At 37.2% G+C, this 19,648-nt stretch overlaps 1 protein-coding gene across 5 annotated transcripts in view; it reads right to left on the bottom strand.

Annotated features, from left to right (window-relative positions):
* NBAS (NBAS subunit of NRZ tethering complex) overlaps positions 1 to 19,648 on the bottom strand; it is a 341,753-nt gene that overhangs the window by 224,973 nt on the left and 97,132 nt on the right. For all 5 annotated transcript variants that reach the window (XM_059942180.1, XM_059942182.1, XM_059942181.1 and 2 more), the window contains 2 exons: positions 18,797 to 18,901; positions 18,291 to 18,427 (listed from right to left, as the gene is read on the bottom strand). In XM_059942180.1, the coding sequence (XP_059798163.1) occupies positions 18,291 to 18,427; positions 18,797 to 18,901 (242 nt within the window). The remainder of the gene's footprint in view (positions 1 to 18,290; positions 18,428 to 18,796; positions 18,902 to 19,648) is intronic.

The following is a 19,648-nucleotide window of genomic DNA, read 5'->3' as shown; positions in this document are numbered from 1 at the left end:
CAACTGAATTTATCAACTATAAAACTAATGAAATATACCAAAATGTTCATGAATTTTATCAATGTACATTATAAACCCTGACCCTATATAAGGTTGTACTGCTAAGAGTTTGAACAAAAGGATTAGAGAGGAAAAGAAGAGCTTTTTATCTCCTTTTTATTCATATCACCAAATAAAGCAGCATAAATAATGCCCATGCAGATCCGAAGCCACAGGAAGATTGATTTCCTCATTGTCACCCTTCAAAATCCCTGTATATTCCTATTTACAGACCTGTACTAAATGGACATTTCACACACCATCTATAAAGCTATCCAACGTTGCCCAGCCTATACCTGACACTTATAAAATGCTTATAATGTGTGAGAACAACTATAAAGTTCTAAGCTATTACACACACACACACACACACACACACACACACACACACACACAAATTCAGCAATCCTGAGAGACAGACAATATCCTTTCCCATTTTACCACAGAGGAGACACAGACACAGAAACGTTTATTTAGTAACTCGTCCAAAGTCTCACAACTAAAATGCTGCAGCTGGGATTTGAAGCCAGGCAGTCTGTTTCCAGAGCCTGTGCTCTCAGACACTACGATGTCCTACTTATCTGAACCCCACCTCTTCCATCTCAAATTCCCACTTCTCTCAGATGTTTCTATGACCATTCCAGGCATTGCTTTCTTCCTGTTCTAAATTCTCACTACTAATAACTGCAGAAGTCATCTGGCATTTACTCTTATTTAACCTTATGAAAATACACATAAGGTGGTACATTTGTCTCATGTTTTCATGAAGTTCTTTAATTTCCTAGTACATATTTTGTATCCCCACTAAAAGTAAATTTTCCTTTCTTGTAAATATTCCTTTGCATCCACCACAACTCCAAGCAGTGTTACATGCATAGCAATAATATATCATCATTTTAACTAAATTTATATAAATGCATTATTTCATTTAATCCTCAAACACCCCATAAGTTAAATATTATGATTATAAATTTGCAGGTAAGTAAACTCTATGAGCTCAAAAATCATCATTGACTTACTGAATGAATAAATGATTCAATGATCAATAGAAACAGATCCACTGATATTCTTTAATTCTAAAAGCAGAGCTCTCAAAAACAAATAACAAGAAAACTCTTAAGAACTCGAAATATAAGATTTAGTCAAGATATAAATGAACAATAAATGAAAAATATAAAAGTCAATTTAAGAGGAAGACTACATACCTAAGACTGTGTAGCTAACTCTTTCAGCATGTATCGCACTGCTACTGTCATTATCTGTATACATGTCTTTCAGAGAATGAGCACTTTATACCCTCAGCACCTAACTTAAAGAAGGATCTCAGCAAAATGATTAAATCAAGTAATTAATGAGATAACTTCTTTAAGAAAGGAAGCACTGTGTGACTCTAACTTTTGAAAAACTCTTCAAAGAGAAAAATGTGTACTTCAGAAACCAAGCTGTATAATGGCAGCACGAAGAAAAAAATGTGGATATAAGATACATGAAAAGAAAAAGAAAAAGAAAGCACATTACCCTCATCTAAATGGAGAGAAAAGTAGTATGATTCATGGCAGGCATATTTACAATGTTATCTTTAACTGTGTCAATCAATGTAGTGTTCATTACAGGAAAAAAACTGAAACCTTCTCTGCTGTTCCCAGACCAAGCAGCTTACCAGACTTTCTTCCAGATTACTAAACCCTGCATGTATTTCTGTTACTGCTGTCAGTGTACTGAATTACAATTATTTGTGTCTTGCTCCTTTACTAAACTGTAAGCTCCTTCAAAGCTTTTTTTCAAAGTCATTTTTATATCCTTCGTTCAATACCTGGCATGCATTTAAACCTCACTAAATAGTTAATGGATGAATGGATGATGGACAGACTGAAGGATAGATGGATAAATCTGAATAAATGAAACAACAAAAACTACCCAAAAACCACAGGGGTATTTACATCTCAAGATCCATATGCTTTCCCTGTAACTAAAGATTTTGATAATGTACCTGAGGTTTATTCAAAAGTTTCTGATTTAAAGTTTCTAAAATGGACTGTAGGACTCCCTATCTCGCAGCCATGCCATTAGCAACACCGCAATACTGTAGACCACAGCTGACTCTTGGCCTGCGTGTAGGAGCATAAATAAGCACAAAGAGATGTGGAATGTCCTAAGCTTTCAATAAACGAAGAGGCATAAAGACTGTTTGCTCTGAGATACTGCTGTACAAGTCTATTTACAGCCTTTTCATCATGAGTCTTCTAAGTCTAAGTCTAGGCCACATTACACTGCAGACTGACAATAACCACAACTGAAGAGATGAACACCCCGGAAATAAAGAGGGAGAGGCTCTGGGGTCAACTCCACAGGCTGTGGTTGGGAAGACAATGGTGTAGGTGTCTGCAGTGCTAGTTATTCTAACACATCTCTATTGCTGATGAGCTTCAAAGTTAAACTAGAGACTATAGGAAGAGAATGAAAGCAAAACACTGGAGAATTTGAAGGAAATAAGTCTCATTTTTTTATATAGATTCTTAACTATGTAATAAACACTCATTCACAAAATCAGAGACAGGAAATATAGAAAGTGATCTGGGAATTGACCCTGGAATAAAAACAAAGTCCAAATTATCCACAAGGAAAACAATAAAAAATAAATACCTCTATACCTGCATTGCTAGATCACGTTCTATAATTCTCAGATTAAAAAAACACATACAGGGCTTCCTTGGTGGCGCAGTGGTTGAGAGTCTGCCTGCCAGTGCAGGGGACACGGGTCTGAGCCCTGGTCTGGGAGGATCCCGCGTGCTGCGGAGCAGCTGGGCCCGTGAGCCACAGTTGCTGAGCCTGCGCATCTGGAGCCTGTGCTCCGCAACGGGAGAGGCCGCGATGGTGAGAGGCCCACGCGCCGCGGTGAAGAGTGGCCCCTGCTTGCCGCAGCTGGAGAAGGCCCTCGCACAGAAACGAAGACCCAACACAGCCATAAATAATAAATAAATAAATAAATAAAAATTAAAAAAAAAAAACACATACAGATTAATTTACCCCATTACAAATTCAGAAACCTATTTAGATCAACTGTATAGCTGATCTAAGCTAACCTTCTAGTATACACAGTAAGGTAGCTGGTGAAACTCAGAGGTGTGATTGAATAAACCAACAGAATTGGGGAAAGGACAAAGCATGTTCCATAACAACTGAGATACGAGCTCTACTAGTGAGATAAATAAACCTAAATGTCTGGCACCCAATAAAAAATACAAGGTATGCAATAAAGTAAGAAATTATGGCCCATAACCAGGAGAATAATCAATTTCCAAGAAACACCAATAACATGATAAGGAAAGACATAGAAAATAAAGACCCAAATCTAACTCCTAGGAATAAAAAATTCAGCAGCTAAAATGAAAAACACACTGATGTCCTTAATAGCAGACACTGCAAAAGAAAAGATTCATAAGTTTATAAAGACATAGTAATAGGAACTATCCAAAATGAAACAGAGGAGAAAAATACAGAAAAAAGTTAACTGTGAGACAGAATCAAGTGGCTAACACACACGTAAGTGGAGTCCCAGTAAAGAGTATGCATATTGGGGATGGGAGGAGGAAGAGGAAAAATACCTGAAGAAATAACAGGCATGAATTTCCTAAATTTAGCACAGAAGATCCAAGAAAGTCAATAAGCAACAATCAGAATAAACCTGAAGGGACTTCTCTGGTGGCGCAGTGGTTAAGAATCCGCCTGCCAATGCAGGGGACACAGGTTCGAGCCCCAGTCCGCGAAGATCCCACATGCCGCGGAGCAACTAAGCCCGTGCACCACAACTACTGAGCCTGCGCTCTACTGAGCCTGCGCTCTAGAGCCCGCGAGCCACAGTTACTGAAGCCCGTGCACCCAGAGCCCGTGGTCTGCAACAAGAGAAGCCACTGTAATGAGAAGCCTGCGCACCGCAACAAAGAGTAGCCCCGCTCGCAGCAACTAGAGAAAGCCTGCGTGCAACAACGAAGACCCAACGCAGCCAAAAATAATAAATTAAATAAATTTTTAAAAAAATACTTTCCTGCTAAAAAATGCTAACCATCATTAGAACCTTCAGCAAGTCATAATCTTTTTGCAACAGTAACATCAAAGATCACTAATCACAGATCATATAACAAATATAATAATGAAAAAGTTTGAAATATTGCAGAAATTACCAAAATGTGACACAAAGTGAGAAATGCTGTTGGAAAAAATGGCGCCCATAGATTTGCCTGATGTAGGGTTGCCACAAACCTTCAATCTGTAAAAGACACAGTATCTGTGAAGCACAATAAAGCAAAGTGCAATAAAACAAGGTCTGCCTGTAAATGGTCTAAGCACGCCAATTAAAAGGCAGAGATTGCTAGATAAAACAGCAAGATTCAACTATATTCTGTCTACAACAAACACACTTTAAATATAAAAAACCAAAATGTCATTGTACATCCAGCATTAGAAAAATAAGAGAGGTATTTAATTTAAAGAACATCAGAAATCTGATCTCTGTTAAGGAGAAAAGTTCTTTATGCTTTTCCAGAATTTAGGTAAAACAGTCCTCATAAACCACTCCATATGTTTAACAGACAAAACTAAGCTGTCATGTTATAAGTCAGGGTAGCGGTTCTGTTGGGTGAGGTGACCAGAAGAGGGTGAAAGGAGAGGGCACAGGGAGGCTGGTTATGTCTGTTTCTTAATCTTGTTCACTTTATGACAGTTCATCAAATTGCTCATTTATGATTTGTTCATTTTCCTACATCTACAAGTCAATAAAAAGTGAAATTAAAAACTTTAACTTCACTTGAAACAATGCTCAAGTGTTGATTAATAATCTGGAATCTCAGGTACCTGATACCAGAAAAGGGGTACCGTCACAGACGAGAAATGAAAGCACTGGTGTCATCAAAGAGGAATATTCCCTACTACAATTTTGCATTTTGTTTATTCATCAGTCTTTTAAAGCCTACTTAATGCACTTAAAACTAAAATATATCTATTATGACATTCCCATCGACATGTACCAAAAACTGCTGCTGCTGCTACTGCTACAGCCATATCCACTATTAACACAACCACTGCTATACACTGAATGCCTGCGCTAGGTAATATTATCTCTTAGGTTACTAAACCATCACAATCCCTCTACAATTTCCCCATTTCACACTTGACAAAACTAAAGTTCTGAGAAGCTAAGTGACTTCCCAAAAGTAACACGGCTAGGAAGTTCAGGACCAGGACACACACTCATGTTTCTGACTGAAAGCCTCTTGCCCCTTCCAGTGTACCATACTATCGCTTCTCTACATCAAATATGTGTCAATACCAGGCATGCGATCCCAACATTTGTACATATCATGGATTTTTTTCCACGGTTATTACATATAGCATCTAAACTTTTAGGATTAAAAAATGGTACACACTGAGGTCAAAACATTTCTTAAAATAATGCAGATGCTTTGTCTACAAAATATCAATGTGATTCTTAATAGACTTTTACTTACTACAAACACAATATTTAAACAGGCTGGCCTGTATCAGAAATTGGAAAAAGTGCATCACAGAGTTATTTATATGTTCATTAAATACATGTGATAAAGGGATTCACTGCTGTTACAGGCAAGTATTTACATATTAATGAAATCTTGACAGGAAAAGACATTGTGTGATCAAAAAGAATTATAGAGACTATTTCCCAAATGGTAATTCGACCATTCAGAAGATGTTATAATCTACTTAAAGATCCCATGTTCTGAAATGATTGGTCAAGGTATTTAATGTTTGGAAGAAAATGAATAACGAAAGAAAAATCTCATCTCCATGAAAAGAGTATCATTTGGTATCACTAGGTAATGCTGAATCTAGTAACAGAATTTTAGGAAAATGCATTAGTTTAAAAAAAATAAAAAATAAATAGGGGGACTTCCCTGGTGGCGCAGTGGTTAGGAATCTGCCTGCCAATGCAGGGGACATGGGTTCGAGCCCTGGTCCGGGAAGATCCCACATGCCATGGAGCAACTAAGCCCGTGTGTCACAACTACTGAGCCTGCACTCTAGAGCCTGCGAGCCACAGCTACTGAAGCCCATGCTCCTAGAGCCCGTGCTCTGCAACAAAGAGAAGCCACCAAAATGAGAAGCCCACGCACCGCAACAAAGAGAAGCCACCAAAATGAGAAGCCCGCGCACCGCAATGAAGAGTAGCCCCCGCTCGCCGCAACTAGAGAAAGCCCGTGTGCAGCAACAAAGACCCAACACAGCTGAAAATAAATAAATTAATTCATTAAAACCTTAAGGATATAAAAAAAAGCTAAAAAGAAAATAGTACCTTCTCAGAGATTTTTTAATTTCAAATAAAGTCATAAACTTTACATCACGCTGTATACCTTAAACTTATACAGTGCTATATGTCAATTACATCACAATAAAACTGGAAGAAAAACATCATAAACTTTAAACTATATTAAGCCACATTAAAAACATTTGACAAAAGCTATATATACACTAAAATAATGATGCATTTAAAAAAAATTTTTTTTAATAATTTCAGGACATATTTCTTCTCTAATACCTCTCAAATGTTTTCCCTGAAAGCAGGATAATAATCCCTTTTCTGCTTTTCTCATAGACATGCTATGAGAATTGTATATGAATCATAAAATTCATTTGCAAATTTTTTTTAAAGTTTCATAATCATGAAATGTTTGTCGAAGACAGAGGAAATAAATTAGTAAATCATTACACCTTCATTTCTTTAGTATAATACTTCTCAGAGTACCAAATACATAACAAATACCAACATACTTTCCAAGGTTCATAAAAATTACTCTAAAAAAAATTTGTTTCCACTTTCATAATCAATAAAATTGCCCTAAATCTATTTTGTTGCTTTAAATAAATAGAAAGACAAGAACTAATCAAGTCAAAATCTAAGATGCCCACAGTGCCAGGAGACATGCAAAGCAATTCTCCCACCGCCAGCCCCAGACCCTGCTCCCAGACAAGGGAGGCTCTTAGGCCTTTCCTTTCCTATCCAACCACCAGGTTATTCTTGGATTCAGAAACTGCCAACTTATCCCATTTTGTAGCATGCTGCCTGCACGCCTCTCTCTAATGACAGTCACCGCAGAAGGCCACATATTTATTTCAAGCCTAGAATATAAACCAATTTATTGTTCTTTGCTCATAGCAGCTCAGAAATAAACATACGGGAATTGAATTTTGGTTAGGTAACTAATCAATTTTTCAATTTTAAAGGATAAAGAAACACTTTTATGTTTCCCTTGAGAATCAAAAAAGTGAATGCGGGGCTTCCCTGGTGGCGCAGTGGTTGAGAATCTGCCTGCCGATGCAGGGGACACGGGTTCGAGCCCTGGTCTGGGAAGATCCCACATGCCGCGGAGCAACTAGGCCTGTGAGCCACAACTACTGAGCCTGCGCGTCTGGAGCCTGTGCTCCGCAACAAGAGAGGCCGCGATGGTGAGAGGCCCGCGCACCGCGGTGAAGAGTGGCCCCCGCTTGCCGCAACTAGAGAAAGCCCTCGCACAGAAACGAAGACCCAACACAGCCATAAATAAATAAATTAATTAAAAGAAAAAAAAAAAGAAAGTGAATGCAATGCCCCAATCTTTCCATAATTATTCCGTCATCCAGGCTATAGTTTAGGTTCTATTTCATTACAACAACAACAAAAACATATGGTGGAAATAGAATGTCCAATAAAAACTGCTTTTTAAACGTTTCAAGGAAGAAAAAAGAGATCTTTCTGATCAGGACTGGGCTACATAAAAACATGAGTAAACAAAGATTCATGATTGTTTTACTGGAAAAGCTCTGCAGGAACTCACTTCCAATTAACAAGCTAATTGGGAACATCTTTTGTATCCTGTGACTAAATGATAGCATATCTGTGAGGACTAAGTAGGTGAAACAACTTCAGGTTAAATATTTATACAGATGACTCTTTCCTATTCAAACTTCCCAGCATCAAAAACACACTCAACCTTCAAGGCCGAGATCAAACTTTACCTCTACCAAGAAGGCTTTCCTGATTTACCTCCTTTGTAACAGAAACTAATCTCTCCCATCTCTAAGGCCATTTATACTCCTCCTATGACACATATTTTAACTTTATGATAGTTACATCTATAATTAACCTGTCTGATCTTCCCTACTAGATTCTAATTTATCTGTGGGCAGGGACCACATCTGACTCATATACCTATCCACTTATTTAATCTAATATAATGCCTTTACATGGTACGTAATTATTCCCTAAATTTTTATTGAAATAACACAAAATTTTATAGATTCATTCACCTTTTTTAAACTGTTCTTTCAATGAAAATGAAATAGTATAAAGCAATTTAGAAATGCTTCAATTTTTAAATCAGTTTCACATGTACTCATGATTAATTATAAATTTCACTGAAAAAGTTAAAATTCAAAAATCAACATCCACTTCACAAGAAACATTACAGTAATATGCTTCTTATGGGAGAAAAACTTCCAGAATATCCTTAAAACTATGAAACTAAGCCAACAGTAATTGATTCTGGTACTGTTTTCTGTTGCCTTTCAAGGAAAAAACGAAAAAAAAAAAAATCAACCAAACAGTAACTTACCTTCTGAATCGAAAGTTGCCTAGAGTCAACTTTGACTTCAATGAAAAAGTTCAAATTATTTCATCTCTGAGAAAATCACAAACTAATGTAAAATATCAAAACATCACTAATTTGAAACTCGAAGTGTAGGAAAAAGTAAACTCCTATCTACCTTTCAGTTATGAAGAATGGGAATAATGTCGTCTGATCTTTTTCAAGGTAAATTCTTTATTTGATTTATATGATTTAAGTTAAAAGGTATATTAATTTGACCTAGATCAAGTTTGTCCTACTGAAAATTTTAATAAAATGCATATTGATGTTTTGCTTTTATGACATAAATTTTATGTTGTTGTAGTAACAGAAAAAGTCTCCATATTTGGCTATTCAAACCCAAGATTTAGAAAACAAAGTATTAGATGTGATATTAGAAGTTCCCTTCATTTGGATGCCCTCTTCATCACCGAAAGATAAAGAAAAGGCTCTCCACAAGGAGTCGGGCAACAATGGTGATGTAACATCCCATCCTGAACTAGAACTCATCTTTGTCCTTTACTTTATTCAAGAAATACTTTTGCAGCATAAATAGAAACATGGCCCACGGGTGGCCAGACACTCTATATCTTATTTGTGATATTAATTTTACTAAAAGCATATTATGGCTGGAGGACATTATGCCAGTCACAAAAAGACAAATACTGTATAGTCAAATCCATAAAACGAAAAGTAAAATGGTGGTTGTCAGGGGCTGGGGTGAAAGAAAAATGGGGAGTTGTTATTTAATAGGTACAGACTTTGTTTCCCAAGATAAAAAGGGTTCTGGAAATTGAGTGCACAGCAATGTGAATGTACTTAACACTACTGAACTGCACACTGAAAAATGGTTAAGATGGTAAATTTTATATGTATCTTACAACTTAAAAAAATGTTTTAATAAAATAAAAAGTATTTCAAGGCCAAATGGTCCTAATGGTCCCTATGATTAACAAAGAGTCAAAAATATACAACGCCAAAGATATGATCCAGAAATACACTAAAGATATACATATATTCACTCTGAAGACGACTGTAGACCACAACTAGTATATTACTTTGTTTTCAGTATGAAAAGTCAGACAGGTTTCCTTTCCAGATTGTTTCAAAATGAATGCTTCTGAGTCCATTTTATTTACTTTGCTACGTCGACCCCTTGTGTTTTCCAAATTTCTTCACATAACTACCATTTGTACATCCAACAGTCATTACCCATCACTGCATTCATCAGCATATTCATAGCACCTGATTGTGAGAGAATGTTAGTCCGGTCACAGAAAACAAAACAAACAAACAAAAAAAACACGCCACGGGATACTAGCAGCCTCTAAAAACAAAAATATCCTCCAAATTTGTCACCCAAAGGCCTTCTAGTTTTGGGGCAGTGACAAAGACTTATCAATGAGGAGAAAAGGATGCAAAACTTATTTACCCGATGACATTTCCCAATGAAAAATGAAAATGGGAAAATTCTTGGGGACCCTGGATTTTCTGTTGCATTACCAAGCGGGGTAGAGAGGCACCAAAGGGACAAAGGCCTGAGAAAAGCAGAAATGATTTAGGGTTAGCAAGGGAATAAAATGCCAGGGACAAACACACGAGTTAAAGTATGCACAGCACAAAGAGGGCCTGGGTCTGCAAGTCACAGGGAGGAAACTTCTGCCAGTTGGTTTGTCACACAATCTATCAGACTGTTTTGAAAGGTTTTTCTAAATGAAGGCAGAGTAAGTGCTTTTTACACTCTAGGATAATAGCACTTTCTGAATATGAGACTAGGTATGAGAATATGAGATGACTATAAACAGACCTAATATTAGGTTGACATCATATTCTATTTAAACAACTGGTGACTTAACATTTTTCACTCAGCCACTTCTTATTTTCAGCCTTAATGATATGTCACATAAGTTACTGTGGAACTAAAGGTAGAGAATGGCCAGAAGTCAGTCAGCAAATAATACAAATAATCGCCAACTCTGCAAAGAAAATGGAAACGTCTAAAACACATTTTCATAGTTCACATAAGCACAGCCCATCTGTATACTATAGCACGCTTTTCACAGTCAAAATTTCAATCATCAAATAACCTAAACTTAGATATTCACAAGCAAACAAACTGCCAAGTTGCTATAGAAACAGTTTTTCAAGGATGATGAAAAGAATGAGGTGTTCTGGATACTCTATTTCCATCAACAGAGGTTTGCTACTTATACTATAAAATGCCTTAAATATTGCAATACACCAAAATACACTAAATATAATTCAATCTTTCCTTGCTGATTCTGGAGGCAATCCAGGAATATAAATATTAAGATCAATTTTCACTGTCTAGTAATAAATATATGTGTCAAAGAACTTCACGAGTGACAGATACTGAATGACAGAGTTTATTTCCATATATTAAAAGTAAATGAAGTCTCAATGCAATGTGGTATCCCAGATCAGATACTGCAACAGAAAAAGGATATTAGGAGAAACACTCTTTAAATCCAAATAAATACGTAGTTTAGTTAATAGTAACATATGGTCAGTTCTGCAATGTTTTCAAAATGCAAACTTGTTCCAATAAATTAATATACTATGGAACAACTTCAGCATAACAAATTTCACATTTGCTGATGCCCAATTCCATCCACAAGAAACATTAGGTGAACACAGAAAACTGCGCTCAGCTGAACCAAGCCACGTCAGCTCACATGTGCATGCACACACGCTCCCTAAACATCCAGCAGCAGCCTCAGTTCCCAGAATGTATCAGGAGCCACTCCAGTCCACATCTGGGGCTACAACTTTGCACTGGAATTCTAATCACCCCCCTCCTCCACTTCCCAATAACACACAAACTGCAACTGCTCCAACACTCACTCCCATAAGCAGTCTTTTTCAGGTCTTTGTCAAGGTTAAGTGCCATATTTTAGTATTTACGTGTTTCTTAATCATTTAATATATGTAAAACTATAGTACGATTGTTACTACATTCCTAACTTTGTTCCACTAACCCTATTCTCCCCATAAGCCCTGTGGTTCTCACTGCAGTATTCTGCACAGTGCAGTGATTTTTAGGAATGCATATGTCACGTTATATGCAGGACTATTCCAGCAGTAATTTCTTAGTTTTGACAAATGTGCTATGATTATGTAAGAAGGAAGAGGAAGCTAGGCGAGGGGTGTACAGGAGCTTTCTGTATTATCTTTGCAACTTTTCCATAACTATAAAAATATTCCAATAAGTTTAAAATAATAATTATATAACATATATATGGCCAAGGCCTTAGCATGGGATTCTGCATTAATAATAATTCCTAACGCTTAAGTAGCAATGACTTGGCACCAAGCACCATTCCCAGTGTTTTATATACATTAACTTGGTCATTCTCACAATGCTATGAAGTAAGTGCTATAATCATCCCCATTTTACAGGTGAGAAGACTGAGGTGCAGTTAGAAAACGTGTCCAAGATCACAAATCTAGGCAACTTGGCTCTAGCTAGAGCCAGTGTTCTTATCCCTCTGCTATATTATTTCAACAGACAACTGTTTTGAATACAACCTTTTAAGCTAGCCTGCTTTCATCACTCTGGTAAGGTTTTCCAATAAAACAAAAGGCATAAATGAAAAATCTAAATAAACTTTCTAAAACATGCTATAAGCATCAAAAATACTAAAAGTCAAAAAATATATTTCTCTTTCTTTCACCAAAAAAAACTCTCTATTACCACAAATTGTCAAAGTTAACAAAGATGGTAAGAAATGTCACCTTTGTACTTTAAAACTAAAAGAGTCAAATAGGATATAAAATGTAAACGTTTTACAGCAATGACAAACTAAGGATAGGTAGCTAACAAAAAGATGTATCACCTATGACAGATAATATAATTTCAAAGTTTTACACAACTTGGTCACATTTCATCAATGTCAAATACGATTATTTAAGAGTGACAATATAAAACACTAAAATAACACAAACCAAAGTTTCCCAGCAATCATAATCATAAAATTTGGTTCAATTAAAATTAGTTAATCAAACTTCCATTAAAAGCCAGGGCACACATATATATGGAATCTAAAAAAAAGAATGGTTCTGAAGAACCTAGGGGCAGGATAGGAATGAAGACGCAGACGTACAGAATGGACTTGAGGACACGGGGAGGGGGAAGGGTACGCTGGGACGAAGTGAGAGAGTGGCATGGACATATATACACTACCACATGTAAAATAGATAGCGAGTGGGAAGCAGCCACATAGCACAGGGAGATCAGCTCAGTGCTTTGTGACCACCTAGAGGGGTGGGATGGGGAGGGTGGGAGGGAGACGCAAGAGGGAGGGGATATGGGGATATATGTATAGCTGATTCACTTTGTTAACACACCATTGTAAAGCACTTATACGCCAATAAAGATGTTAAAAAAAAAATTCCAAGGTAAACATTCTGCCAATGGCATCTCAAAACAGAGTAGGTGAAAGGTCAACTATCTGGCTGACCTAAGCTAGGAAGAAAATAAAGCAGGAAAGGAGGATTTAAAGTGAGGGTAAGAGAGAAAAGACAGTCTCTTCAGTAAGTGGTGCTGGGAAAACTGGACAGCTACATGTAAAAGAATGAAATTAGAACACTCCCTAACACCATACACAAAAATAAACTCAAAATGGATTAGAGACCTAAATGTAAGACCGGACACTATAAAACTCTTAGAGGAAAACATAGGAAGAACACTCTAACATAAATCACAGCAAGATCTTTTTTGTTCCACCTCCTAGAGTAATGGAAATAAAAATAAACAAATGGGACCTAATGAAACTTAAAAGCTTTTGCAAAGCAAAGGAAAGTACAAACAAGACGAAACGACAACCCTCAGAATGGGAGAAAATATATGCAAACGAATCAACGGACAAAGGATTAATCTCCAAAATATATAAACAGCTCATGCAGCTCAATATTAAAAAAACAAACAACCCAATCGAAAAATGGGCAGAAGACCTAAATAGACATTTCTCCAAAGAAGACATACAGATGGCCAAGAAGCACATGAAAAGCTGCTCAACATCACTAATTATTAGAGAAATGCAAATCAAAACTGCAGTGAGGTATCACCTCACACCGGTTAGAATGGGCATCATCAGAAAATCTACAAATCAACAAATGCTGGAGAGGGTGTGGAGAGAAGGGAACCCTCTTGCACTGTTGGTGGGAATGTAAATTGATACAGCCACTATGGAGAACAGTATGGAGGTTCCTCAAAAAACTAAAAATAGAACTACCATGTGACCCAGCAATCCCACTACTGGGCATATACCCTGAGAAAACCATAATTCAAAAAGACACATGCACCCCAATGTTCACTGCAGCACTATTTACAACAGCCAGGTCATGGAAGCAACCTAAATGCCCATCGACAGACGAATGGATAAAGAAGATGTGGTACATATATACAATGGAATATTACTCAGCCATAAAAAGGAACGAAATTGGGTCATTTGTAGAGACGTGGATGGATCTAGAGACTGTCATACAGAGTGAAGTAAGTCAGAAAGAGAAAAACAATTATCGTATATTAATGCATATATGTGGAACCTGGAAAAATGGTACAGATGAACCAGTTTGCAGGGCAGAAATAGAGACACAGATGTAGAGAACAAATGTATGGACACCAAGGGTGGTGGATGAATTGGGAGATTGGGACTGACATATATACACTGATATGTATAAAATGGATAATTTTATAATTATAATGGATAATTCAAAAATAAATAAATAAAAATAAAGTGAGGGTAAAATTCTAAATAGAATGGCCAAGGAAGATCAGATAAACTGAAGGAGACAAATAAATAACCATATAATATGTTAGGTATAAGTGCTAGAAGAAAAGAAGACTCAGATAAGGGCAAAGAGAGAGGAGGGGGCAGAAGCAGTGGGGAAGCGTGGCTGAGGAAGGCCTTTCTGAAGAGGGAGCCTCTGAGTAGAGACCAGGTCACGTGAAGATCCAGGAGGACACTCCCAGCGGGCGCACACTGACCCTGAAAAGCCCTAAGGGGGGCGGGGAGGGAAGGTCTGGCATGCCCGTGGGACTGCCAGTGCGGCGGAGTGGAGAGAGCAGGGCACTGTACCAAGTGTCCCAACAGCAAGCTGAAGGCAGCAGGGAGCTACGCAGTCATTCTGCGTTTGGGAGCCGTCCATTTAGAGCTTAGTGACTTGTTTCCAATCAATTCAACAGATAATTAAAAAGTCATTATTACTTGAAAAATACAAGTTGGCGGGCTGAAGAGAAGATAAAGCAGGATGAAATATAGGCTCTACCACTGAGCAATGTATACGCTCATAGAAAAACAAGGCATGCACACAGAAAGTTCTACAGCTGTCTGAGGCAGTAAACAAAGAAGTGGCAAGATCATTTCAGGAGCTGGCAAACATTGTAACTGAGGAGAAAAAGAGAGAAAGCAAAAAAGGCTGCAGATTTAGAGTCTTTTCAACTCATCTCTTCCCCAGTTTGAAAGCATGATGCTGCAAGCAGGAACTTCTGTTCCCGTGTAAACCATTACCTGATGACTCCTGCTGAAGAGGAACTGTGTTCACTCATTTCAAGACCCCTACCATAGCGCCAGGCATGCAGAAGGGGCTCGGTCAAATGGTGAGGGGCGTTCACATTCCAACAATCAGACACTTTGTGTCCATCTGACCCAAAGCTTCCAAGTGATTTGTAAATGAATAGCAAGTACTCAAGAAATATATTTCCTAAAAAAGGGAAATAAGTCCTATGATTGTATCTTATGGATCTCCACGTCCATTAGAGTAAAACTTTGAATAAGTTAAAAGAGTACAGGCTTCAACTATGGGCTAAAATAGCAATTCAATCTTTAAGGCGGTGGGAGCCTTGGGGAAACATTCCCTGGACACCTCCCTTGTTAATAGGTGAAAGCATATTCTGTTGCAATCCCTTCAGGACATCTTTTCATCTCTTTTGTAAATGGGCATAAAATGGACCTAATTTATCCAGTTAGCAAACAACTTTAGAGAAGCACTACACAAACACCTGGGCCCTGAGGATCCAAAACTCAGGAAGAGATGGCCTCCATCTTGAAGAGTTAGTGAGTTTGAGGCTGGGTGTTTATTAAAGAAGAGAACAAGGGGGAGAAAGGCAGTAATAAAAATGACTGACTATAACACAAAATAAAAAGTGCTATACTGCGAGAATGAACAAAGAATTATGAGAATATAGGGAAAGGAATAATTACTGAAGACCTCATAGAAGAGGCTATGCCTGAAACATGACTGTGGTTTTGCTTTGCAGTCACATAAAAGATATTACTATTAAAATCTATTGTTCTTTCTCAGTCTTTCTAACTATAGCAAAAATATAATCAATGTGAAAGATTTTCTTGAGAAACAAAGATTAACAAAAAAATAAATCTATATTTTCTCAATATATTTAAAATGATTATAACTTAAGGACTCACAAGAAATCAGTCTTTTCCAAGTTTGTCTAAGCAACACACCCCACAAGAAAGATTCAAAATAACATCTAAGTGCCCTCTGCTGCAATGATATACCTAAAGTATTCACTGCCATTTAAATCAGTTATGGCAGCCACCATAAAGGAACCACAGATAGGGCTTTCAAAGATAACATATAGCATTGGGCACTGTAAAACTATTCTAAAAACCAGTTCTGAAATTTCAGGTTAAAATCAAACGTTTGTCTAAGCAATCATCAGAAGACAACGCAAATAAATGAGTTCAAATCTAAGGAGAAATCACCTTTAGAAAAAACGTTAAGACAGTGGCCCTTTTCTCTATACTAACAATGTACAGTAGAAAAGGTCATTTCCATTCAGATTAGATCTATTTTGCAAATAGGCAGAAAATAAATGAATTATATTCTGAAATATTTATAAATACATATTTATAGACTGCATTTACTTATCAGTATTCAGATCCAAAAGAAACTGCTTGAAAGTTATATCCCAAGCTTTTTCTTTTTGCTCACTTTTATCATAACAAAGAATTCTATTTTAGTACTAACAGTAATGCAAAATAGGGAGTTTATAACTTCTATTTTTAGAGCTTACTGACCTACAACTATAAATAAAAATAGGTTCAAATCCTGGCTGCACTTACATAAAGTTTAATATGCTATTAAACCTCTGTAAATCTCAGCTTTCTATAATAACAGAGATAATATCAAAAGTGTTGGGAGACCGGATGTAAGTATGTGCCAAATGCATAGTAATGACTGTATAAATGCTGGTCATTATCGTCAACACCTAAGCCTACAACTATGCAGGGGAGGTGCAGAGGAGGAATGAGGGAGCCAAATGATCCCCAGTTCCCATCCCATAACACTGTAAGTTGCCAGTAGCTAAAGTCTGTAACAATGATTTCAATCAGAGCCGTCATAATCCCTTACAGTGTATTTTATAGTTTACAAGCAGATTTCATACAGATCAATTCACCTATTACTAAAAGTATGCAACATGAGGAAGCAAGACAGGGGCTCTCAACTCTTTTTAAGATTGGGCAAACAAATTCAGAAAGGATGCAATTAATGACTGAGCCACATTTACTAGTGGGCTAGTTGACCAGATATAAAAGGTCTCACAAATGGACATATTCTTGCCTTCTCCCTCTATGTGGTCAGACAGAAGCAAGGTATGCTACTCCCAGGTGGCATTCAGGCCTGGGGCTGATGACCTGCCCATCTCTGGGCTACACACTGAGGCAAACACAGCTTAGTCTGGAACAACAGGGAGGATAAGGGTGCCACCCCTCCATGCAGTCAAAAACCCCTATATAACTTATAGTCAGCCCTCCGTACCCGTGGACCCTCTGTACACACAGCTCCACACCCTCAGATTCAGCCAACTGAGGATCATGTCGTCTTGTAGTATTTACTACTGACAAAAGTCCATGTGTGAGTGGAACTGCACAGTTTGAACCCGTGTTGTTCAAGGGTCAACTGTATATTCTCTTTTCTTCATTCTCAGGAAGTGATGTTCTGGCCTTTGGAAGCCCACCAGATGGTACAACTGGGTCTTAATGGTTCCACTGGTCTTAAGAGTCTATGTCACATGTCACAACCCAATTATCAAAAAGCCTTCAACTGAGATAAGGAGCATTAGTATAATAGGAAAGAGGTACTTTGATTTCCCATCTGTCTTTGTGCCTCTGGAGTTTCACAGGGAGAAAAGTAGGATCCCCAGGACATTCCTGGGTTCCCTCGACGTACAACCTAATATTGTCAGAACTACACTTCAATTTCTAAAAGATACAACTAATTCAAACAGATACTGCTATCCTAAAAACTCTTCTTAACCATAAAACAGTATATATTGAGTACACAGACATAAAGCTAGGAGACTTTCTTTTCTTTTCTTTTTTTTTTAGTAGCAGAAGACTTTCCAAAAAAAAAAGTAAAGTTCACATTCCGTACGTTACAGTAATCTTATTATGCTAGACACATTTTGGTTTGGCCTCAGGATCACTTAAAAATAAGTTAGAAATAATTTTATAATCAGAAAAAAAAGTTTAAATAGTTTACATTTTAAATTTTTTTTAATTTAAGATGTTTAGCATGAAACAAAAATTGTTACTTAGAAAAAAGGTAAAATTCAGTGAACATAGTACATACCAAGCTTCAGGGAGCAAAACGGAATATTCATGTGGAGAAGTGGTCTCTGGGAAATTGGAGAGAATCACAAGGCGATGAGGAAGCAGGTCAGGTCCATGGTAAGTGAACAGAATTTCTAGGGCTTGTACATTACTTTCCTGTACAGAAGGCAAGGGCAAGTTTCTAATGTGAACCTTAGAAATAAAGGAGTGATTTTGTATGACAACATTCAAAACCTTAAAATTAACTTTTTTATGCAGTTCTGATATGAAGTGCTTTGAAAGATTCCTGATTTTTCCAGGTCTGTATCACTTTTCTCAACCTAATGCTCTAAAAATTATTTTTAGAACTCAGAATGATAAATAAAAATTTTTTTAACATGATTCTATTTTCTCTACATTTATTAATATAGTACAACACAAAAAGGAAATGTAATGATATATGCATGCAATAACATTAACTGCATGGCTCAAAGACTTAGAAAGTGTTAATAACCATAACTGTTTTATTTACAAAAAAGAAATTACCCGAGCATAAGTTCTTGCTGAGAGAACAATATTCTGATTTCTGAACTTCTTAAAGAATTCAGCATCATATCTCTGTTCAGATGCAGGAGGCACTCCGAGGATTTCCTGAGGGGAAACAGTGATTTAATGGAAAGGCTTTTAAATATGGGTGACAAGAAAATATTAAAAACCATCACAACTCTGCCTACCTAAATAAATAAGCCCTGAATTAATTAAACTCTCAACTGTTAACTAAAGTACTACATCTGTATTCTTGTCTTTATTTGGAAAATGGCTATATTTATAAATGCTGTAAATTTAAAAAAAAATCCAGAAGTAAATGAAATAGGCAGTAAAATTACAGTAGGACAACCAAAATCCACCACCTGGTAAAATCAAATAAGCAACAGTTATACATGGCTATGTACTATGGGCACCTGTCATATCTGTATGAGAACTTTAGATTAACTTTACTGCTGCTGGAGTGATCTATGTAAATTGCAGATTGAACCATTCATTCTTTAATCAGATATTTATTAGGTGTCAATAATGTGCAAGGGGCACTGTGATAGGCAGTGGTGATACAATGAACAATCATCAGCTTCCCTGCTCTCCAAGTGGCTCAAAATCTAGTAGGGAAGACGAACAAGCAAAAAGAACAGGTAAAGGGAAACACAGAGGAAGGGTGCTAAAACTAGTCCTGGGAGGACAGGGAAGGCCTCCCTTAAGGGACGCCAAAGCTGAAACATAAAGAATAAACAGGAGTTAGCCATGGCAACGGCAAGTGTACATCTCCCCACTACAATGGATGACTTCAGGCTCATTTCTCTTGTGTCTGTGCTGAACCCCAGATACCTAGCATGCTGGCTTTCA

Source organism: Balaenoptera ricei, chromosome 13 (genome assembly GCF_028023285.1).
Source record: "Balaenoptera ricei isolate mBalRic1 chromosome 13, mBalRic1.hap2, whole genome shotgun sequence".
Classification (NCBI taxonomy): Eukaryota; Metazoa; Chordata; class Mammalia; order Artiodactyla; family Balaenopteridae; genus Balaenoptera; species Balaenoptera ricei.
This window is presented reverse-complemented; position numbering and strand designations above follow the sequence as displayed.